This window comes from Poecilia reticulata, chromosome 1, assembly GCF_904066995.2.
Source record: "Poecilia reticulata chromosome 1, P_reticulata-male-v2, whole genome shotgun sequence".
Classification (NCBI taxonomy): domain Eukaryota; kingdom Metazoa; phylum Chordata; class Actinopteri; order Cyprinodontiformes; family Poeciliidae; genus Poecilia; species Poecilia reticulata.
In genome coordinates, this window is record NC_088830.1 from 17,073,299 (window position 1) to 17,098,168 (window position 24,870).

Below are 24,870 nucleotides of genomic sequence, written 5' to 3' on the forward strand. Positions count from 1 at the left end.
GCTCACTTTTTTTATTTACAGTAAATGTCTGAGAAATAAAACACACAAAATGAAACTTCTACAGGTATGATGGATTTATAAGAAACATAACATCAATGTGCGCATTACCACAAGGTATGCTGGATTGACACCAGCATACCTTGGGCTGTAGAGCCGGTAGAAAAGCTGCATTATATCTTTATTCACAAACAATTCTATGTTGTTAGTTGGGAGGATACACACGAATAAAACATATATACGTCTGTAGCTGGAGGGCCCATTTCCGCCTCCTACTCTTATCTGCACTCCGTTCCAACTCACGTGACATGACGTTCGAGCTTCAGCCTGTTATGTGATTCACCTTGCTGACGTCAGCTACCTTAGCTCCCATAGCAAGGAGGGAGTTATTGGATGCCATTAAGGAGCGAGAAACGAGCAAAGTGGCTGGGCCAGACGGCCTTTGTGCCGAATTTCATAAGTTTCGAGAAGTGCTATCTGAGCCATTACTGAATATGTATAATGACTCTTTCGAGAAGGGTATATTACCTGTTTCTTTAAGGGAGGCAAACATATATCTCTCATACTGAAAAAAGGCAAAGCGCCAGAAGCCTCTTATAGGCCAATCTCTCTACTGAATGTTGACTTAAAAACTCCTTTCCAAGATTCCTGCGCGTCGTCTGGAACGTGTACTCCCTCTTTTAATCAACAAAGACCACACAGGCTTCATTAAGGGTCGTAACTGAAATAATATGCGCAGGTTTCTTAACACAATCCAGATTATTAATCAAAAGTCATTACCTGGCGTAGTGGCGTCACTTGAAGACGAAAAGGCATTTGAACGTGTTGAGTGGCCCCATTTGTTTTCTACATTACGGCAGTTTTGCCTCAGTGAGAGTTTTATAAAATGGATTATGCTTTTGTATAATAATCCCTGCTCAGCGGTTCCAAGGGCATAAATCCCATCTCATTATTAGGCGGAACCATAAACAGGGAAATTTTTTAACCCTTGTGTTTAGAAATGGGGCCCAACCGACCTCACACACGTAAACTTGTATCATTTGCCACAGTCCTCTACGTTTGCCTCAGTCCCCGTACTCACAAGGGTTAAAAGCAATTTTTTTTGGGGGTGGGGTAGGCAAAATTATAGTAAAATGTGGTTTAATTTTGTGTGTGTGTGTGTGTGTGTGTGTGTGTGTGTGTGCGCGCGTTCAAGCAGCAGATGAGTTTGGTTCAGTGTCACAGATCTAATCTCTGCTACACCTTTACAAAAATGTAAGGCTCTAAATTAAAAACAAGTTTTAATAAGTAACTCCACTTAATAAAATTCCTCATACTTTTTTTTTTTTTACTGTCAGCTGCTATAGTCCCTCTGCTCTTGGCTGCCACACACAGCTGTCAGCTAGTGGCGATGCTCAGCCGCTCCCGTTTCAAACTCTTCTTATTAAAGTAAGAGTTAGAGAGCTAAATAGAATTTAAATATTGGCTACCTTCGACAGAAAAAGGAGCTAAGTCTATGAAAGCAATGTAGCAGTTTAGCTAGTTTTGATTTCCAAGGCATAAGGTGTTAGTTTATCGTGATTCAGCCAAAGTAATGAAATAACGAACTGTTTATTGTCAATGTGTTTCTTCCTATTGAGCAGTGAAAGTAAATAAAACATGTAACATGTCTTTTGGTTTAAGTATTTACTTACTGGACGGTTTTTTATTGCGTAGCACATCTAACAGCTAGCTCCTCACTTCTAACGGATCCTGTGTCGTTCAGCATCGCAGCTGTTGCACTTCCTTCACTTTGTATTGAACCATTGTTGTAACAACAGTGAATGCGGGGGAGGACCTAAAAATGTATTCTTTTTTTTTTTCTTTGATAAATGGCAGATTTACTTAGTTCTTTGTTTTTATTGCCTTTTTATATTGATATTGTTTAAATACAAGGGTTTCTTTCATGATTTCTTTGGGGGGGCAATTCTAGACTTTGCCAAGATTGGGGGATTCCTGACCCCCCCCCTCCCCCTGGGATTTACACCTTTGAGGATTAGGAATATTGGAAATGTAAGTCTGAAAAAAGAAAACACGATGAAGAATGTGAAACCTTGAGTAGAGCAAAGATGCCGAACAGTAAAAGTGAAATCTTCCATCCTTTAGAAATAAACCTATACATTTAATTAAAGTTGTTATTGCTAACTTCCAGCAAATTTATCTCAAGTGTTATAAGTAGCTCTGAATTCAGTTCACCGAAGCTAAAATGAATGAAATGTTTGTAATTCACCACCTAAACATACTGAACTGAGTTCACAATTCCATAACAAACTAGTTCTCATTCATTCATCATGTTTTGTCTGAAATAAAGTTTCAAGTATATACAGTACATATACAAGTCCTTACGTCAGTCACAAATGAAGAGATTAATAATTTCACTACATAGTTTTGGCAACCTACCTTAAACCTGCTTTATTCTCTTCTGTTTTCTTAATGGCTGAACACAGTATTTCTGAATAACTGTCAGGCACTAAAATTTGATGCTGTGTTAGAAAAAGGGGGCAGGAGGACTCGCTCACTGCACATATTTTGATATTTCTACAGCCATAAAATCACAGATGGCTTTTGATTATAAGGGGCTTAAAACATTACAATTTTCCTTTTTGATCAAATTATGTTTCTGTTTAAGCGCTTCGGCTGACAAAAATCTTCAGTCATGGAAATAAGTAAAAGACGTGCTGTTTTTGGCTACACTTGAATAATGGTGTGAGGAAAAAAGTAACTTCGCTTATTTGTTCTGCATCTCTTCCATCTGTCTACTATGATGACAGATGCAGTCTTGATCATATAAATCAATCACAATTAGCTTTAGTGTGTTAATTTTGCTGCTTAAGGCATAATCTTTGAGTTATTATTTATTATTACATTTAAACCAAAGTAAAGTGAGGTTTAAAACGAAGCAGACATTAAGGTTGACTCTCACAGAAACTGCAGATATTTGGTGAGAGATATTTGGTGCTAGCTGAAGTGTCTCCGCTGCAGACACTCAGGAGTCAACCAGGTTGTCAAGGTTTTCCCCTGAAAGCATAAATGTTTTATTCATCCATGAATAGTGCACCATTAAATGACAGTATAATGAGATATGCTCCTCTAAGGTTTGTCATGTAAAAACAAAGTGTATATATTTATATATATAAATTAGTCAAATTAGTTGCGCAAAACGTCACACTCATTTTAAATATTAATATTTAACTCTCAAATACAGACAGTAACAGCAATAGTTAGAATTTTTGTATGGAAAACGATTACTGAAGAAAAGATTAGATGTGTTGTGCAGCTCCACGGTGCCAATTGCGCACGTTCACATTGTTCAAATGTACATTAACTCAAAGTGTTCTCACCAGATTAAGAGAAAGGTCTGAAAAGGCTAAGGGCACGGGGGATTTGAGGTCTAAGAGATCTGCCTAAAAGCAAATTAGCACCCATTTGAAGCTTTAGATATTAGAAAACAAACCTACTGTGCAACCCGATTCTAAAAATTTAATCGGGTTTAAAGCCCGATTCTAAAAATTGAATCGGGTTTAAAGCCCGATTCTAAAAATTGAATCGGGCTGGTGTTTCTGCTGCAGTCTGTGAGAGGCTTTAAACTAACATCTAGAAGAATATGGTGTATTTTCTTTTTAGTTTGAATACATTTACTGTGATTGATCTAAACTGAGGATGAGAACATTCAAATAAAGCCAGGTTTCCTTTCTGTGGATTATACTGAGCATGTAAAGCATCTGCATAAAATCTACAAATCAAGTTGCTTAAATTATGAGAGCAGTGTGTACGTGGTTTAAAAAAATCCACAAAGCAAACTAAGTCTATGATTTTTATTTTTATGCAGCATAAGTGTGTTGACAGAACTAAGCCATTGAGATCCATTCTAGCATGAACAGAAGCTGATATTGCTCTGCATGCTAACTACCATGTGGCTTAGCAGAACAATATTTGTTCACAGTCTGTCTTACAAAGAATGATCCATCAGGATTCCCAGATGTTAGAAGCTTGTTTACGTTTGTTAAAATTCTCTGATTCATTGCTCTAAAGACTCTCTCACGCTTGTATAAAACAATTTACAGACACATCTTGTCGTTAGTTGGCTAGATAAGGTATTTTGTAGCATACTCAGCCACTGCCCAGCAAAGCTCAGTTTAACAGTGATAATAAAGAGAGTAGAGGTAATACTAGACATGTACCAAGAGAGATTTGTTACGTTTAAGATTTATCGACTGATTTCCAGATGGACCTGCTGATTTTTCTTTTTTGAAGAACAGGACAGAGGTGTCAGCTGTTTGAGAGAGTTGGTGCTGAATAAAGTGCTTCTGCTAATTAAAAATGTGTATGTATTTGGATCCCCTTTATATAAATGTATCAGCGTCAGGAGAAAAGTACAGAAAAATACAGATAGTTGGACAAGCGAATGAACAGACAGATAGCTAGCTAGATAAGAAAGCTAGCTAGATAAGAAAGCTAGCTAGATAAGAAGAAAGCTAGCTAGCTTGATAGCTGGCTAGCATGATAGATAGATAGATAGATAGATAGATAGATAGATAGATAGATAGATAGATAGATAGATAGATAGATAGATAGATAGATAGATAGATAGATAGATAGATAGATAGATAGATAGATAGATAGATAGATAGATAGATAGATAGATAGATAGATAGATAGATAGATAGATAGATAGACCGACCTAATTCAGATTGGTCATCATGTTAAGTGACAGAGTAAGAAAAAACATAATCTCAATAACTGTTTGTATTGTGATGTTTTTACAGTCAAACTTGGCACAGCTTCAGCTAAAAATCAATTGTATCAGCCAGACCTTGAAAGTATTAGACAGCTGAAAACCAAAGCTCCAGGTTGAAAATGGTTAAATTCATAGCGACCATCTTCAAAACAATCTTTGCCAGGACACTGTGGACCAGCAGCTTTGTACTTTTCTCTCAATTGTTTACCTTGAGTTTTTATTTCATTTCAGAGGTAACCCATAGCAACAGCATCAATAATTTGGGACTCAGTAGATTTCCGCTTCCTTCATCCTTCAAAGACCTGGAGGCTTTCCTTTCAGAAGAATAGTACAATATTGCTTGACACTCAGCTGCTGGTGAAAAACAAACACGTTGTGCTCAACACCACAGAGTTTTAATTTTTTGCTCTTTATTGCTGTGCTTCATTGGGACATTCATGTTTGCGTGCGTGGCATTGCATCTACCTTGAAAACGTCGATAGGACATAAATCTGTGCATGTTCATAATTCTGCAGCCATCTAATTAGAAATGATCCATAATAGCCTATTAGAGCAAGAGCATTCAACTCTAATTGTGTTAGTCATAAGCTATCAAAGCCGTTCTTGAAAGGAGATGTTGGCTCCCACTCATTTCTCTTTCATCAACCATAACCTTTTGATACACAACACAGTCAATGTCAAACTGCATCACAGCAAGCAGGAGTTGGCATTAAAATGAGGCGACGTTGAAACAATGTTTATCACTGCCTATTAAAAGAGACAAGTGGTGAGCTAGCAAAACAATTTTTAGGAGGACATAACAAAGGAACTTTTTTATGGTATGTTTTACCTAAAAAGCAATAAGCTTCGATCTTTAGTTTTGTTTTCTTTTATCCTCAGTATCTCCTGCATTCCAGCAGATCATATGCAGAAAGCATTTTCCATATTTCTTCAGGCCAGTTAAAGTAAAATTGTAAAATCGTGGCCATAAAATGATTTTTAAAAAAGTTTTGAAGTTTGAATTGCGTTTTATGGTTTGCCTATTTGCAACTAAGGCAAAGTAGATTTTCTTTTGAATTCTAGTGTTACATCTTAATTCCTGCTTCACATCCTTTTAAGAAGGAGTTTGGAAAAACAATATAAAAAACACGAACTCTTGCAAACAGTACCAGCTTTTACAGGAAAAATTGAGTTTCTGTGAAATATAAAAAAAAATCTAACATGTTTTAGAGTCTTTGAGTTGAGAAATCCAGCCCTTTGCGTTTGTTTTGTCTGAGGAGAAGTTGTGTCTCTTTGATGAGAGAATAATATTATAACATAATGCAAAGGTCAAGAAAGACGATTTTACATATCGTGGATATAGTAATTTGCAGTAATTTGTGGATTCAACTGGCTCCAAGTTTTAGTAGTTGCAAGGTTTCCTTGTGAACTCCCCAATATTTAGCTTAGTTTTCATTTTTTTTACAGACAGGATTTTCACTGAGCCACGACAAGACTTAAATATTACTTCCAGTCAAAATAAATACGTTAAATACATTAAACCATTTAAAAATAAATTTCAAGAGTTACTGTAATCAACTCGGGCTTTGGGTAATTTTTGGCTCAATTGTACAGTAACATTTAAGCTCACAGAAAATAACCAGCGATAAAGAACTGGACACACAGTGGCACATAACAAAAAGACTATTATTCTACTAACAGGGTTGAAATAAATCCACATGGAGGCTTGTTTTTATGACCTCCCATGTTAAAGACATGTCTGTAATTACAGTAATTAGGCGACCCTAAAGCAGAACCCAAACAATGATTTTAGTAGTTTGTGTCCAGAGACTCAGTTCATGCTGTTTATTTTTCTTAGTGGAGACTAAATTTATTTCATAATGCTGCCAATTCCAAATTATGTGATTGAAATGTTTACATCAGCAGTTTGCCAACTGTCTACACCATGAATGGTTTCTTACTGGGTCCTGTAACTATAATAAATCTTTCCACCAGCTTGTTAATAAAAGCTTTGCTTTCACACTCATTCATACATTTAGCAAAAACAACAAAGATGCTGACTGTGTGACAGCAGCAAATAAGGAAAGAAACTCACCCATACAAAGGATGTTGCTTTCAGTGGCTCTCAGCCAGTAAGCTGTTAGCCGAAGTCATAAACTGCATGATATTACTATTCCCCCGAAGAAACATTGGATGATGATGAAAATTTTTTGTTATCTTGGACTTATTGTTCTGCCGCTGCCCTCGCTTTCCAGCGAGTATTGGTAAACAAAGCATTTTTGTTGCCCCTATTTTCATTTCTGTACATGTGTCGGGTTGTGGTTTATAGGGACCCCGGTGCAGAGAACGACTGCGGTAAAACCGAGTTCATTAATAATGAAATACGGAAACTTATAGGGGAAAATCACAGGGGGCAGCAGGTCATCGAACACAGAAAGAATCATGGAAGAATCCGGCATGAAACGAACAAAAACCAGTAGCTAAGAAAAGACTGAATCAAGGGTGGAAAATGATTAACCAAGTGAACTAATTAGAGAAAATGTGGTGCAACTGTGGCAGAAGGGAAGCAGAAAAACTGGAGGAGGGAAACTAATTACCACAAAGGGAGCTGATCTAAGACTCAAAATGAACTCCAAGCCAAACAGAAAGAGACTAACACAGATCTAAGAGAAATAAATCAAAACGCACCAAGAACAGAAATAAATAAATAAATGAAAAAACTATAAACAACAGAGTGAACTAATATAGCAAAGCCCTGCTGATAATAACGATCACAGAGAAATAATCTGAATATGGCAAGACTTGGATCAACAACAAAAAAAATCACAAAAACACAACCAACCGATGATTGTGACAGCATGTGTCTTCATTCTGACAATCACTGACAAATAGGCAGAAATGAAGCTAGTACATAAAGATACAGGTAGCTTTTAAATCTGCCCATAAAAGTTTGCAGTAAAGGAAACCTTATCCTTTCTGTGAGGACTCGTTAAAAGAGACGAATCATTTCTTTCTAGTTCATTTTGTGTTCTTCAAGTCTGTGTTTGATTCATCTTTACCTGCAGAAAACAACATTGCCAGCAGTAAAACTAATAAGAAGTCTCTATAATCATCATATACTGTATATGACCTTAAGTGTTTGTATCTATGATGGATCTCTCTTGTTATGTTAACATAAAACGCCCTCTGGCTGCTCAAGACACATTTTCACTCTCTCTGCTTTTTTCTCTCTCTAATCCAGACTCTGGGTCAGTTTCTTGTTATGTCGGCTTCCTTCCCATTACAGCTCTATTAGGTTGTTCCTTTATTGACCATTCTGCTCGTTGTCCAGGACTGTCTTACTGTAACTTGATAACAGCTCTTCATCTTCCCTTTCCTTCCTCTCTTCCTTTGTCTCTTTAGCACTCTGTCAGCTTATTGCCAATCCTTAACGCCTCTGTTTAAATAGTAAAAAAAAAAAAATCCATTCTGGGTTGTTTTTCAAAGCAAATTGCTTCTTTTGTGTAACTATGTGGCTTAAGCTAACAGGACTTGGGATGGCAATACAATGGCAGATAAATTCCTCCTGCATTGTGATGGTATAATGTGTTCGTTTCTGTCTGGTGAAGGTCTCTGTCTGTAGTCACTCCCTTTCTGTTTTCTATTACCGGATCAGCGTGCCCTGTGTCTGTCAGCTCAGCAATATTAGGAGCGGTCAGTCAATCGGTCACCTAGCAAGTGAGGGGGTTCACAGAAGCTTGGCTCAGTGTGTCTTGTGCATAAAAACAATAGCTGAAAACCACGTGACCGGACGTCGACTGTTTGACTTCAGTCCGACCATTCTGGGTCCTTTCATCCGCAGAGCTGATATCGGCTCTCGTTGACAGAGTCGTGATGAAATCTCTGAATTTTACTGCCTGCTGAACTCGACGCTCGGCCCGGGTCAAGCTATGTCGACAGAGATCTGTTTGATCTGTTGTGTGATTGGTCAGAAGTGTGTTTCTGTGTTTTTAATGCTGAGATTAACTCACTTCAACTTGTTCCCTTCCACCATCCGATTTTGTATTTGCAGGAGGCGTGAATACTTTTGAGGAACTTTTGGACTGAATTTTTCGCCAAGATTATATCTTGCTTTTGTGAATTTAAACTATTCTTCAGCCCGAGTTTTCTGTTAACTTTAATTGTTGTAGTTTTGAACTCGTTGACATCTGTCTTTATTTGGTAAAACGGGAATCACGTTGTGCATTCTGACAATTTTTTTTTTCTGGAAAGAAATGCTACTCCTCTGGATTACTTAACTGAGTTTTATAAATGAGGTGTTGCTGCTGCATCTGTGTAGTTATGGTCTATTGAAACACAGTTTTAATCCCAGTCACAGCTGTCTCTCCTCTTTTCTTCCCTCCAGTTGCTTGAAACAACACAGCTACTCCTGTGAATCGAGTTTGTAGTGAATTTGTTATAAAGCGAAGTCACTGTGACAAAATAATCTGTGGTATTGTTATTACCAAAAATCCTGGCTTTCATTTTCATGATTGCACCACACTAAGTTGCTTTGGTCAACAAGGCAGTAGTGGAAGGAGCAGAACCCTCAGACCTCTTTGGACAGCCAGTTTTAATGCAAGTTCAGGCAAAATAAGCTCCAGGTCTTATTTCTTGAGGGTTTCAGACGTCTTTTGCAGCGAAACCTATGATTTATAATAAAGGACCACTAGCAATCTTCTGTGTAATCAGAGAAAAGTTATGTCTTTTTTTTTTATCAAGTGTATTGGAAATGTGAAGCACCCAAACACATGCAGGACAGTGAATGCTTCCCCGTGTGTGGATGGCAATTAGGACATTTAAAACAGCAACAGGATGAAGGCTTCACTCTAAATTCAACATGGTCTTTAAGAGTATTTATTTAAATTTGTAATTAAGACATGATTTGTTGGTCTGTAAACAACTGTGTACATGAGGTTAGATGTACACTGATGTGTTCTTTGCAACTGAGCCTCCTTCCTGAAGGAGGAGAATTTGACTTATTTTGTTACTGTCCACTTTTCTGTTTTTATTACTACCAAAAACTGTTTTAAGTTTAGTAGCATCGTTGTGTGTCAACCTGCAAAACTAAAAACTCTAGAAACAAATAAAGACATTAAAACTTGATTCACTGAGCATGCAGTAACACATTTGCACAGTCTCAAGGATTTCTGTCACTGTTAAGTTTAAGACTTAAGGTCTTTTAAATATTCTGCTCTGAGTGGAAGTGTTATCTCATGTCCAATCTGAGGTTAACTTCCAGCTCACTTAACCCTTAGGCATATTTGGTAAACAGTTGCTTCACACATAGAGTATCATCTGACTGGCAAATGACTGTTTTCTCGCATTATCAACAGTATTTTGGGACCAAAAGGCCTCGAAGATTGACAGTTTAGCTCTTTTTGTCCTTAAACAAAGCTGTCCCATTAGGATAGATTTTAAATTTCATGTATTCCACTAAATGATTTGTACTTTGTCTCCTCTCTTCTTTGCGGATGCTGCGCTGCAGAATCTGAAGATAAAGAGCGGCGGTCTCTGAAGACCCCTTAAAGGTCCATCTATGTGTGTTTGTGTGAACGGTAACTTTTAAAAGCGCGGCTGTTTTAGTCTGGGCCAAGAAGAAATGGAGATTAACCGTATCTTCTTCATGCACTCACCCCATATTTAAGCTAGATATGGGTCAGCATGACTCTTTTTAGATTCTGTTCTCATTATAATTTTGGGTCACTCAGCCTTTTTGCACTGGGAGCTCCAGAAATAAATCAGAAAAGTCCCCGATCTGCCACAGAGAGCTGGTCATTTGTTAATATCTGTAAGGAAGGAGGACGGTTTTATGCTTTATGTGCAACGGCAGAGAAAGGTATAACAGCTGCACATGGGACCACTCTGCTGCACAAACACTAAAGGCTGCACCGTGTACGTGCGTCTCTCTGTACCTCTCTTTAAATGCGTCAGACTTGGCCGTGCGCGCTGCTGTGCCAGGCCGGTCCCAGAGAGGGAAGCGGAAAAGAGAGACGGGAGGGAAGGGGTCAGAATCCGCAGGAGTGGTGTCCAGGAATAGAAGCGGTCAGATGGGGCAGCATTGATCAGCAGGAAGGGTCATCGTATCAGCTGATGGAGACTGCAGGTGGCTCTGCACACATCCACAAGCCCTGGATGGAAACACTGTGCTGCTGCTACAGAGGGAGATGATCGTGTTACGCCTGATGAAGACATGCAGCTCTGTGCCTCACTCGATAAAACAGTGTTAGTCGAATTTGATCACAGATTAGCACAAAGTGAAACATGAGTTATGCAAACTCAATAACAAGCATCAATCTACAGCTTGGATGCATACATTTTAAAACGAACAGTATAAACTAAGCAAAAAGATCTCAACACAGTTTGTTTTTTCTTATGTTGTAAATTTCACCTTTCTGTGCGGTCTCTTAGTTTCCTTTTTATTATTATTATTATTATTATTATTATTATTATTATTATTATTATTATTATTATTATTATTATTGCTATCTTTACGTTTCTGTCTGCTTCTATTTGTCACTTTGCAGCTGATACACCTGAGTTTCCCTGGAACATTAAAGGATATTTCTATTCTATCCTGTGTAATAGACATTTTAGTCATTTTAGTTCTTAATTTGCTTTTCAGGCAATTTTATTATCAGTTTTAATAGATTTTTTCTGGGATTTATAGGCTCGTGCCGTGAAGGTTCTCTTTTTTTTGCCACAGTATTTTGTTGGAACACACAAATCACTAGAAAACAAAGGCAATCTTAATTGTCTTGCCTTTATTTTGCTCTGTGGACTTCTTTATCTTCATTTAAGTCCCAAGTTACTGACTGTGACTCTGTTAAAGACATGAACATTCATCAGTCGCCCCCTTGCTCCCAGCCTGGATGAGCTGGAGCTGTGTTTCAAAGAAGAGACCTACCCTAAAACACTTGTTGCTGCACTTAGAGCTTTAATTAGAAAGATCTATATGCAGTATTTACTCAGGGACTACGAATGCATGTCATACTTTTCAAAATTTTATTTGTAGAAACCATAAAAAAAATCTATTCTTTTCTTTGACTTTCACAATTATGAACTCCTTTGTGTTGATTTGTTACACAGTCCTTGTGAAATGTCATAAAGCTTGTTGCTTTGACAAAATGTTGAGGAATTAAGAGTGAGGAACATTTTTGAAAGGTGACGTATACTGAGAATATTTCTTCATGATCATAATCCTGAACTGTCTCATTATGTCATGTTGAAGGAATAAGGATTATTTTTATCTGCTTGGAAAGAAATACTTTTTGATAGAGTGAAAACCATCTACAATACTAAACAACAGACTGGACTTAAGTGATAAATCTGTTTAATTTGCTAACAAAAATTATTTCAGTTTATCCTTTGATGATCTCTCAGTTTCCTATAACCATTAATCCAGAACACTTTATCCTTCTTTGAAAGATGGAAACATAAACTGCATTTGGACTTAAACCGCCCTTTCCACGAAGTAACAACCTATTTGAGGGGCCCTTCATCTATCCCCTTCAAATCCAACAGAGATACCAGATGCTAAATAAATCTAGCAAGATGATAATTTATCTCTTAAGACGTGTGGGACAGAAAGACGCTTCTTAAGATTCTGGGGACGTTTTTGATGAGGTTTACGCTGCTCAAAAGTTGTTGATTTGCTTGGGTATGTCCACAGTTTAATTTCAGCCTCTCTCTTCCAGTCATCCTGAGTTTAATCTCCACCAAAGTTTGTAAAAGGATCGTGTAACTTAATCAACAGGGGAGAGAGCTGCCGTGGAGGCCCGAGAGCAGCAATCTTGGCAACAAGGCAGAGTATCAAAGTAATAAATTGTTTGTCTCTGATTAATTCGCAGAGGTTGTGTCCTTAGGCTCATTTTGCTGCGTTTTGTTTGTGTAAATCAACAGAGCAATCAAAAGAGGCATTTTTAGTCTGAGAATGACTTAAATTAGCCTAATCTATCCTGCTCCTTTGACTATGAAGACAATTACAAAGAGTTGGGCTTTTTTATCATAACAAGGAGCTGTCTTGCAATCAGAAAGCTGTGTGTGTGCGTGTGTGTGCGTGCGTGCGTGTGTGTGCGTGTGTGTGACGTTGAGGTGGAGATGCCTACTGTATGCATATCAGAATCAGCTTTACTCACCAAGTTGCACATAAACAAGGAATTTACCTTCAGTTCCACTTTGCTTTAAGGAAGCAAAATATGAAAAATGAAAGCTTTTTCTTTTTGTAAATGTGTGTGTGTGTGCGTGGGTGTGTGTGTGTATAGTCCTTTTTCAAAAGAGGTATTGATCATGGATGATATTGATCTGACCACTCTGGATGTTTAAGTATCCATCAGATAAACAGCCTGGGAAACAGAACTCTGCAGTGGCTCATTTTCACCAAGAGTGCTCTGTTTAGAGGGAAGTCTAAACAGTTTGTGTTCAGGATGTGTGGTGTCTGCAGAGATGTTAGCTAAGCTAAGATAAAAACTTTAGTGTCCAGAGAGATTCAAATTTAGTTTATATACCGTATTTTTTGGACTATAAGCCGCTACTTTTCCCCCAAAGGGGGAGCGGCTTTTCAATTGATTTTTCTTCCACCACCAGAGGGCTCTTAAGCAGGCAGTGAGTCATTGGAAGTCAAAATTAGAAATCAAAGAAGAAAGTGCTCATTTTCATTTAGAACAAGCACATGCTAGCAGCAGGTACGACGTAGAAATGTTTTCAAACTCATGTGATGCAACTTTTAAGTTGAAGGCTATCGATCTGGCAGTACAGGAGGGAAATAGAGCCACTGCACGTAAACTTGGCGTGAACGAAACCACGGTTCGGCGTTGGAGACGCCCTCTGCTGGATCCTTATGGAAAACCACGAGCGACGAGCGGCTTATAGCCAGGTGCGGCTTATGTACTTTCCAGTTTTTTTTTGTTTTTTTCAAAAATTTGTTAGTGCGGCTTGTAGTATGGTGTGCTCTATAGTCCCGAATATACGGTAATGTATCAGATATCACACATAAACATTCATCACAGTAATTTATGTCTTGTTTCGTGGATGATCCAATCCAAACAGTGATGGATGAATACAGATTGAAAAATGGCTTCTACAGACCCTTCAGTAGCAGGTGCAGATATGAAATTTAATAGTTTTCAGCTGCCATTGCTGTTAGGATCTCAACATTGTTCACAACTCATGAAAGCTAAGAATTAGCTAGGCTTGATGCTGTTGGTTTACCTCTTCAGGAGTCGGCTGGGTTCGGCCTCGCTGCTCTGTCAGGAGCTGACACTCTGAGAGACAGTCTGACAGCTTTTTACTCTGAAGCAGTTCTCTGTTTGGGCTGCAGTTTTCCCACCAGCAATCACTCCGTCTTCTCCACCATCTTGCCTCGTACCCTATGTGGTTTGGAGGCTCGGAGCTGTTGAAACGTAGCTGGTTAGCTTTTCCTTTCTGCTATGTAGAACCTGAGGTCCCTGACGGAGGCCAGTGATCCCGGTGCTCCCTGACAGCTCCAACACTTTTTTTTGTCTGTCTGTCTTGTTTAGTTGTTGAAAGTTTTTCCTCAGCTTTGAAATCCACCTTCTTCCACAAAATTAACTGTTTTGTCGCAAAACGAACATCAAGCTGTTGGATCCATTCCAGATTTCTGTAAAATATAGAATGGACCAACAATTTCTGCAAATATTTACATTAAAACATGAGCAGACTAGTATTCTGGCATTGCTGCAAGTTGGCCAGGAACACAAGCGCTGAGGTGGCAAGTGGATAAGAAATAACAACTAAGGGTGCTGCTGCAGGTTGACCATCAGATCCAGTAACAAGAAGCCATGAAGGCAGGAAACAAACTTGCCACAGCGCAGAGGAAAACACACAGGAACAGTGTGAAAATCAAGACGAGAAGAAAGGAAATGTGGAGGTATATGTACAGAGGAAAGGAAAAGAGAAACACATCAGAAGTGTGTTGACTATTGAGTGATACAGCTTGACTCAAAATCTAAGAGGAGTAAAATGAACCAAACATACTTGTTGAAGAAAACAGAATATAAATAGAAGCTGTTAAACACAACATACAAAAATAAGATCCTCAAAATATAAAGTATTTACGATTAACTAGTGATTTTTTTTATCCTCATTTGCTAAAATAAGGTGTATAATAACAGCAAAATGCAGTTATCAGCCTATGAGCATTAAGTAAGTTTGATGTTCCTATTTCAGCCACTCTCACTGGTTGTCAAAACCTGCCTTATAATTTAATAATTCATTACATTTTAGCAGAAGCATGAATCACAACTTTCCATTTACCTTTTAAGCACTGTGTCACTGAAAAATGTTAGAAGATTTTTGAGGAATTTACAACGTGCTTTTTTATTTTCCAGATTCCAGATGTGGAAGAAAAATGAAAGTCCAGTAGACTTGCAGATCTAATTAACCTGATCTTAGATTAGTGAAAAGCAAAAAAAAAACAAAAAAAAAAAACCCTGTATATCAATAAACTTTTGAACGAATATGGATTATTAAATTCAAAAGGAAATAGTTTATCTTTCTACATTTTGTGTTTTGTCTCAGAATAGCTCAGTGATTCTGTTTTTATAAACGGATTGGCACAACAGCGGCTTTGAATGCCATTATTACGGTGGATCAGGTGAGCTTTCACAGAAATCCTTTATTTTGTCCGGACTGGGGGTGTTTCCCACTGGAGCGTTTAGTTTTCTTTAAAGGGATCCGTGTGTTTCGTTTGGTCGTCAGCTGGTTGCACTGATTTGAAACCTCAGAATTGAAGTCTGGACCCAACAGGTGAACTCTGGTTGAAAATTAAGGATTTAAGAAAACTTTTGCCTCAGTTACTTGGTAGTAAGCAGGATTACAACCTGGTGTCCTTTGGGGATAACATAGCGTAGCATAAATTTCTACCAGGGTGAACTGTTTTTAACCTGTTAAATGCAGTGGATGTGAAGGGGGTAAAGAGGAGCTCCAGAAAACATCGTGGGAAAGGTTGCTACAGTGGAAATATGCTTCAAATGAAACCCAAGGTGAACTTCTTAACATTTACAACCAAATGATGAAAAGTAACAAGCTATCATTCCCATGAATAAACTAATTTTTAAAAAAATTCACCAGAAAAAGAATTTGCAAGAAGAGAAAACATAAAAGTCTTTGAGTTGATGGATTATAACTACAGCATCTGAAAACAAAGAATGGGAAGTGAGACCCAGGTGAAGGCCACTGTGTCCTGTTCAGCCAGAAAGAGCTTTTTATTTCTGTACTGACTGGAACTGAAAGGATCCAGACAGTGGACATCTGCAGACATGTCCTCAGCACGGTGAGCTCAACTTACAGAGAAGACTGGAAAGACAAGAGTCTACCACATGGTGGACTTCAGTGTGTTGTTTACTCTTGTTTTTGCCAAAAAACAAATATGTATATAGATTTTTATTTTTTTTATTTTTTACATGTTAAGCAGAAGAAGTATTGGCATCCCCAGTGGAAGTACATTTGCTAATTGGACATAACTTTTTTTTTTTCCTTCGCTAACTGTGTGGCAAGAAATGAACCATTTCCCAGCCTCGTTTACAGAAGCTTCTAGATCATCTTATGTTTAAACTTTAAACCCAAATGAAACACACAGAAGTCACTGATGACTCATATAAAGTTCTTAAACACTTTATGTTAGTGTTTTAAGGGTGCAGTTATTCAGCTGTTTGATAACTCTACCAATTTTCTGCCTGAACTGCTGTCTTTTTCTTTACCGCCAGGAAATCCTCAAAATGCAGTTAAAAGCCTCCAGCTGATCCAAAATGCTGCAGCGAGAGTTCTGATGAAACCCAAAAAGAGAGATCACATTTCTTCTGTTTTAGCTTCCCTTCTTTAGCTTCTTGTTATGTAAAATGATTCTCCTCGCATATAAACCTCTTTGCAAGGAAGCTCCATCAGACACCAGAGATCTGACTGTTCCATATGTTCCTAACAGAGCATTTTGCTCTCAGACTGCAGGTTTGCTGCTGGTTTCAAGGTTTATAAAAAGCAGACTGGGATTTAGATCATTCGGTTCTTGTGAAATCAAGCGAGAGGCAGACGTACCGTCTGCTTTTAGGACGATGTTTAAAACTTTACTTTTTCATAAAGCTTATAGCTAGACTGGCTTAGATTATCGTGAGATATTTCTGTAGTTATGCTGCCAGAGGCCTAGGTTACCGGAGGACAATCTCTCCACTCTCCCTCAGTCTGCCACATTTGCCTACTGCTCTTCAATTTTGCATTATTTGCTCTCATTTCACCTTCTAACTTTATGTTCCTTCTGTTTTTTCTCCCCTTCACAGAAGCGACGTCTGGTCTGCCGCTCTGATTAGCCGTGACACTTTCCTGGACGGGGAGACGTCGGCTTGATGCAATCTGCTGGGTTTCCTTAGATTGAAAACTTTTTTGATCATTTTGAATGAAGAAAAGAAACTGATGCACTGCTTAATAACTAGGATTAATTGGGCTGCATGTATGATTGGAAGGGGTTTGAAGAAGATTGAGACTATTGAACTCATTAATATCATGTCAGATCTGATGAGTCAATGAAAATAAAAAAAACATTCTTGTTTCATTTATTGAGTGCAAACTGCTGCTTGTTTTTACATTTTGCCCAGTCTGTCAAGGGGTTTGAATACTTTTAGGTGCAACTCCATCTCTACATTTTCTCTGACGTTTTTTTTTTTATATTTTAAACGGAAGGAAAATAGCACCTTAACATCATGTTTTATGTCAGCAAACAACAGGCATGTAGACATGAAAACAATGACAACAAACTTAGCCTGAAGTCTCCTCTGCTGAACGTGCAAGCACAAAACATGAGTCCTTTATTTGTTCTTTGGGGTTTGATGTATTTTGTAAAAAAAGAAAAAAAGAAAAAAAAAAAATTTGTGGACTAAGCAAGTCGACACGCTGTCACAGCTATTCGGTCGTACAGAATCACAGGGAATTAGCACATATTCGTGCTTTTCTCTTTTTGGTGATCCAAAGCGATCTCTGGTGAATGACGTACAAGAGAGAGAAAAGATAAAGTGCCTTCAGTTCCCATCATCCCCGGGGTTCCATCCGGCTCATTTCTCACCACTCGGTTTAGCCATCAAACAGCGTTTCATGTGGTCCCCAGCTCCTCGCGATCTCAGCGTCTGCAGCCATCAAATATTAGCCGACTGTGTTTCTTACGGCAGCGGCTACGCTGCACCTAAGCCTCGAGGTGGATCTCATCTGGATGGAGATTAGAGAAAGAAGCTGAGCGGGGAGGCCACACCTCCTGCTTCTGGTGGCTTGCTAATTGACAGCGTGCACTTTGATGCGTTTGGGACATTGTGTTCCTGCGCAAAACTGCCTTTGTGCGTGTTTGTGTGTGTAAGCTGCAGTTGTTGACCAGCTGATGCATGCATGCATGCAGGGACCATAACTCCGGTGACTGTTTCATCTGCATCTGGCCAGCTGTGTCCTCTCCGGCTGTCCCCTGACGGTGTCCCCCTCCTTCGCCTCTGCAGAACTGCTGCACAGTTCGCTCTGTGTGCACATGCAAGACAAATATTAGAGCTGAAAGGCCCCTGAATGTCGTCATATAATGAAGAGGATGGGATATTTTTCAAATTGGATTTTCTTTGTACTCCTCTAGTGAGTTATGTCTGTCATGATTAAACTAGATGTGATGCTTTTTTTTGTTGCTTGTTTTTAATTTTTCTTTCATTTGAAATGATACATCTTTCACACTGAGAAGAAAAGAACATTGGCTCCAATGTGCCGAGGCTCTTGCCGAGTTTCTCCTGCTTCCTTTAACTTTATTGAGTTGTGCCTTCAAAAGCCACAATATTAAAGGGTTAACTGCAACTCTGTTGTGAAAAGATACCTCACAATTTATCTAGACAAGAAATGATTGCATTTCCTGGACACTGAGGCTTACTGGTTCCCATCACAACCCTAATGTCCACATAATCCAAAGGAGGCGACAAAAACGTTATTTGCACCCAACAAAATCTAGGCACCAGATATAGATCAGGATTTTTAAGATTTTCCCATAAGGAGCAGAATTCATTTATAACCAGCTACAAGAAGTCATAATTTTGTTTCCGTAGTCCACAGGATGTTTTCTGAAAAATCTCAGACATCTCAGGAATCTTTTCTTAGAAATGTGACACATATATTTTTTTTATTTCTTTGTTGTTTTTTTTTAATTGAAACTCTTCAGTGGATGTTCTCTTTGTCCAGTTTCGTTCTAGTTATTGAATGATTGAATGGTGAACACTGACCTTAGCGCAGACAGCGAGACCTTTACTGGTTTACATGCTGTCCTGTTCTGGGCTCATGTTGTGAACGAGTCGCTCTTGGAGTCAGACTGGCCACTTCTGGGAAGGTTCCTGTAATTAAACCAGGTAGTTTGGAGTCATTTTCCCCTCCATAAATATAATAATTATTTTCACAAGCACAGTCTTTATTTACTCCTGCTTTCTTTTGTTATTAAAATGTGATGTCCTGAATCATTCAACTGTGAAATGATTGTGTATTCATGTTCTCACGTTTTCATGAGGGGCTTTTTCCTATGACTCTGAAACAAGTTTTCCTTTGTGACAATCACATTAACTCTCTAAGCACCTAACCATAAAGTCAACAAAACGTTGCCACAGCAGCCTTCAAGTCTTTCTCTGTGATCACATCACAGTGCCTCAGCTGTTTTCAGAATATTTTTTTCTCACTTTACCAGTTTGCATTTTTTTCCATCTTCTGTCTCCAGTTCGGAATAAACCCAGGTCTTCTCCTTCTGTTTTCATTTTGAAGTCTCCTCTCTGTTGGCTTTGTCGCTCCGAGCTCTGCAGCCGCACGCCTTCTGCTCAGCTTTAACTCGCTGCTGAATCATTGCTTCAATTCTTTTCTCTCTTACAGTTTCTCTCCATCATCTCCGAGCAATCAGTCCCAAGCTACTCATCCAAGAAAAAAGTTACCCGCATCTTTTTCTCTCTCTCTCTCTCTCCCGTTTCTTTATGCAATTCCAACTATTTTTTGAAAAATTCTATAATATTTTTCCAGCAAAACAATATCTTTGCCAGTGAGCCTTATAGCAGAGCTGAGTCATGTTGAGTCGAACAGTCATCCTGGCTGGCGAGCTGTAATGTGCTGGGTATTATCATTAGGGCATACGTCAAACACTTTGTTTGCGCTGGCAGGGTGGTGAGCTCTCTTGGCTCTCACTGCAGCACCTTGATTTAAACTTGCAGTCAGCAGTTAACAAAGCTCATTCAGCAGCGGAGATTTTGCACTCCTTTCCCTTATTTGTGCCGTTGTACCCTGTAAATACAACAGATGTCTCATATCCGAGTTACATTTGCAGCCATACAGTTTGATCACAACACCTTATGTCATGTTTGGAGTCTCAAACCAGGCTTGATTTTTAATTTTTTTTTTTTTTTTTTTTTGTGCTCAGATCCAAAGAATGTTGCCGTTCGCAGAACAGTGCGTGTTTGTTTTAAAATATGTGCAGAGATTTGAAAACCTTTTGTGATTTCGTTATGTTCGCCACTAAACCGGAGAAGACAGGCAAACGTACTAAAACCAAAGAGCGTTTTCAGTCATAAATCGCTGCTGCATGCGGTGCTTCTTTGAGGTCAAGCCTGGATTTTTCTTTTCATTTTGAGCAACTGAAGTCGGCTGCTCGTGGTGTTTAATATGCATAGGGGATCCTTATCCCGCTGCAGAAGATGTTCCAGTCTTTTTTGCAGGTGGTGTGCTGTTTGCCTCCATAATTTGTTGCTTTTAAATTGCATCCCTCCTTACCTCTGCCAGAGGAATGTTCTCTGTGTCACAGGCTCCAAAACAAATTCAAAGCAAGATGGATCCACCTCCATAACAGTTGGTGATTTTTTTTCCTTCTCCTGAATGCAAATTCTGCTGAAAAAGTTTTATTTAAACTTCAGCTCAGTTTGGCTCTTCTGTCATTACGACGCTTTGCCATTTTATACCTTCCTACCTTCCAATGATTTTGCACATGTAAACAAACTATTTCCTACCAGTGCACTTAATATTTTTAATTATCTGGATAAACCATCAAATGGACAAGTCACACATTCAGCTGTTTTTTTCTAGACTTTAGGTACAAAACTTGACAACCCCTTTCTTTGAGCAATACTGATCTAGCTTGACACGTAAAAGTTCAGGGGGGGTGAATACTTTTGGAAGGCACTGTATGTGTTTTGAACCCTTTTGCCAATCTAAATGCGAACGCTTCAAAGGAGGAAGCTGAGGGAAGAGCGAACTTCATCTACTGGTACAAAAGACAAAATAAATGTGTTCTTGAAGCATGGAGGCTGGCAATGAAATGAGAATACACAAAACAAAGCAAAACGCCAATTGGGAACAAAAACGAAACAAAACAGGGACCAAACCACATCTGATGAAAGAACAAGCATCCAACGGGAAAAAAAAAAACTTCTGGGACTACATAAACTCTGAGGGAGTAAATAACTGGAAACAAAGCAGGTGCAGTGGGAGCACAGAAAATAAAACTAACAGCAACAGGCCATAAGAGAAAAACAACACAATAATGCATAAATTTAGACCACAAAACTATGCAAGACCCAAATTAATACTTAGTGTGACATTGTGCAATATAATTGTGAAACAGAATAAGAAAAGACAAAATAAAAAGGGTTGTAGTAACTAAACTGTTTGGGTGAGCAAACCGTACGAATCTGCAAACCAATAGGTTTCACATTCAGACATCGTTTAACCAATCTAAAGAAAATAGCCATGTAAAGCTACTTACACCTATTGAACTTTTCCAAAAATCATTTTTACTTGCTTTGGGGTATTTGAGGAGGGTAGACCATCACAAAGTGGTGCATTCTGCAAAGCTGAAGTGAAATGCTAAATGGTTTTATTGTTTTATTTTAAAAACTGTCGTGGCTTGGACTTGTATTCAGCTTTCTTTTGTCAATACATTATGCAGCTTTGTTTTTCTGCAACTACAGCTGGTTTATATCTTTTTCCAGCTGTGTACATCTACAAACTAAAGGTTTGATATAGGTCTGGGCTTTGACTGGGCCATCCTGATACACTCATTGTCCTGATGGATGTTAACCTCCAATCCCAAGTCTCTTAAAGCCTTTAAAATGTTTTCTTCCAGGATTGTGATATATTTGGGTCCATTTGTTTCCATATAAGATCTGCACAGCTTCCTTGTCCCTGAAGAATGAGCATCATCACACCATAATACTGCCACTACCGCGTTTAACTGCAGAATTTGTGAGTTAAAAGTAACGAGGAGTTAGTTTTCCTTCGCAAAGAGTGATTTTGCTTTTCAGCCAAATGTGTAACTTTTAGTCTAATCTGAGCAGATCATCTCTGATGCATGTTCTGCCTTTTAAGGAATGTGGAAAACTGTAAACAAAACCTCTTGATTTCTTTCAACACTGACTTTTTCCCCTATATGAATGCATGCCATACTTTAGTTTTTTCAAGTTTTATTCACTTCACAATTATGACACTTTACATTTTCTTGTAATGCAAATAAAAAAAATGTGACTAACTTTTCTGTTTATTTTTGTTGCTCTTTTGCTTTGCTCTGACATGGATTTCAGACAGGTTGTAGGTATGAGTGCGCGTGCGTGCGGGCGTGTGTGTGTGTGTGTAACTTCATGTTCCCTCTCTCCCCCACTGGGCCACACAAAGGGTCCTTGGCTCCGGCCTCACTGAATGGCAGATTTGGGCCAATTAAACTGAAAAATAGGAGCAGGTAGGTATGCGTGGATTCAAACACATATGCGCCCGGGTCAAGCCTGACAACACCCAGTGGATCCACCACCCTCCTCCCTGATGTCTACACACATCCACCGAGTTATTTTCATTCTTTCCGTTTCACATTTTTGCTACTGCAGAGCTGCATGTTCTCTATCAGCGCACAAATACACACCTCATCTTTATATAACTTAGTGTTAGGCACACAAACATATCCACTGCAGAGGCACCTCCAACTTTCTTCCCCCCCCCCCTCCTTCCTACAATTTCTTTCTTCTCCCTCTGGGACAGCCGGTTGATCCAGCCCTGCACAGATTTCCCTCCAGTGCCTGTCTGCCTGGGAATATTCATATCAAGCATTGCTTGCATCCTCTCCTGTCCTGCAGATTCTGACTCTGAACAAGATTTCAGTGTCATGCCATTACTGCCTCCATGGCCAAACACCCCTTTTTTTTTACACTAATCCCCCCCCCCCCCTGGAGAGGCAGTAACGTGGAAGCCCTTGGTGTGTTTTCACAAGCGTTCAAGGTTATTCTCGTGTTTTCTCCAAAGCAGAAAAGGGCAGTCATGAGCTGTTTTTATTTATTTATTTACTTTTATTTTTGCTTTTTGTTTTTGTAACGAACGTCTTCCCGGCCCGCCCGCTGCTGCACCGGCACACACAACCGCAAAAGAAATTCTCAATCCTTCGTCGAGGAGCCCGTTCAATTATTCATACTGCTATTGCGGTGCTCTGGCACAGAGAGCAGGAGAGGGGAAGGGAGAGAGAGAGGGGGTGGAGGAGGGAGGAAAGAGGCTAGAACAGGAGAGGGAGGACGAGGTGGAGGGGAGCGGGTTTTATCTAAGAAAGGGGGCATCACAGATGGAATATGTATGTATCCAGAGGAAGAATCCGCATCGGCCTCCTGCCTCTGCATCACCTTGTTGCCTAATGCTCGAACTTTAGTTGCTCCTTTTGATTTGTCTCTTTATTTCACATTCTTTTCCGATTCCTTCTCCCCTTCGCCTCAATGAAACCAGCCTCACGAGTGATCGCACTGACCTTGACTAAGAAATCTGTCTTTGCTTAACCCCTGCAGGAGGATACATCGCCACACTCACAGTTCACACTTTACAAACCCCCCCTAGGAGTAGGACTGTGAAAGAAAAGTCTTTAAAAGCATCTTCACAAAGCTCTTGTCCTGCTCATCTTCACACAAAACGTTCCTCCTGTCTTTTTTTTTTTTTTTTTTTTTGCCTCCTTTGACTTCCTCTTCTTTTTATTTTTACACCGTTTGCTTTTCTTTTCTTCTTGCCAGCTTTCTCGGTGCAGTAGAGTGCTGTGTGAGAGCTGCCCACTCCCCTTCCTCTGGAGGAAAAGAGCGGGAACACGAGAAAGTAAAAAGGATTTATGGCAAATGAAGGGAGGGCGAGGGGAAACCAAAGGAAAGAGCATGCGCCAGTCGAGTCATGGTTACAGTGAGAGAAATAAAGATGATGAAGGTGGTGGAGGAGACGAGGGCACAATGCAGAGCAACCCTTCAAAGAGTTCAAACCATTTGGGTCTTTGGCTCAAACTGTATATATATTCACCGCTAGTGTTCAAAACAATGTCAGGCCTTCATCACTAATAGGAAGAATCACTGGGGTTTTTTTGGTAGAAATCACACTTTTACATGGCAAACAATTCATTCTGTGTGGCTGATTCTGTGTAAGTGAATCATTTATTCAGAGGTTAAATGTTGAAATTAATAAAAGTGTGAAGTTCAGTAGTTGAAGTGGTTCCTCCTGTGAGCAAACAGGTGTCAACCAGGTGGTCCTAATCTAAAGATAAAAACAGCAGATGCTGTCCATGCTGGCTATCCTCTCGAAAACATTTCAGTTCAAATAAGCAGGTTACTGTGACTAAAAAGTGAATTATATAAAACATGTAAAAATTTCAGACATAATCTTAAATGATTGTACGGAGAAACAACCACAAAAAAAAAACAACGCGGAAGAAAATAGAAAACCACCGTTCAAATGGATGCGATGTTTACATTTGTGATGTTAGGAAAGAAAATGTTTTTATGTGGCATGTGTCTAAAACAAGGTGTTTACGTAATTGGTTACTATGGACTGCTAGCTCTTTGGGGGGGGGAAATGAGGCCCACAGCATCACTGAGCCTCCACCATGCTCAACTGTGGACATAAAGTGATTTCTAAAAAAAAAAAAATAATTTTTTTTTTAAAAGCAGCTCAGAGAACTACACTAATATTTAAAAAGTGAAGAAACCCTGACAGTTATCAAAGCATTACAGTAATTTTGTGCATCGGGTTGTTTAACTTTAAAAATGGCAAAACGAAAATACTGTGAAATGATTCCTCTTAAGGTCCACATTGTGTTAACGCATGGCGAAATGTGAAGTGAGCACTGG

At 39.0% G+C, this 24,870-nt stretch overlaps 1 protein-coding gene across 3 annotated transcripts in view; it reads left to right on the forward strand.

Annotated features, from left to right (window-relative positions):
- Positions 1-24,870, forward strand: part of LOC103463593 (endonuclease V) — a 65,023-nt gene that overhangs the window by 39,367 nt on the left and 786 nt on the right. For 2 of the 3 annotated variants that reach the window (XM_081607394.1, XM_008407041.2), the window contains one exon: positions 17,041-17,312. The exons of the other annotated variant lie outside the window; for it this stretch is intronic. In XM_081607394.1, the coding sequence (XP_081463520.1) occupies positions 17,041-17,070 (30 nt within the window). In that variant the 3' untranslated portion in view covers positions 17,071-17,312. Of the gene's footprint in view, positions 1-17,040; positions 17,313-24,870 lie in introns of those variants that run through there. 3 annotated transcript variants of the gene reach the window in all.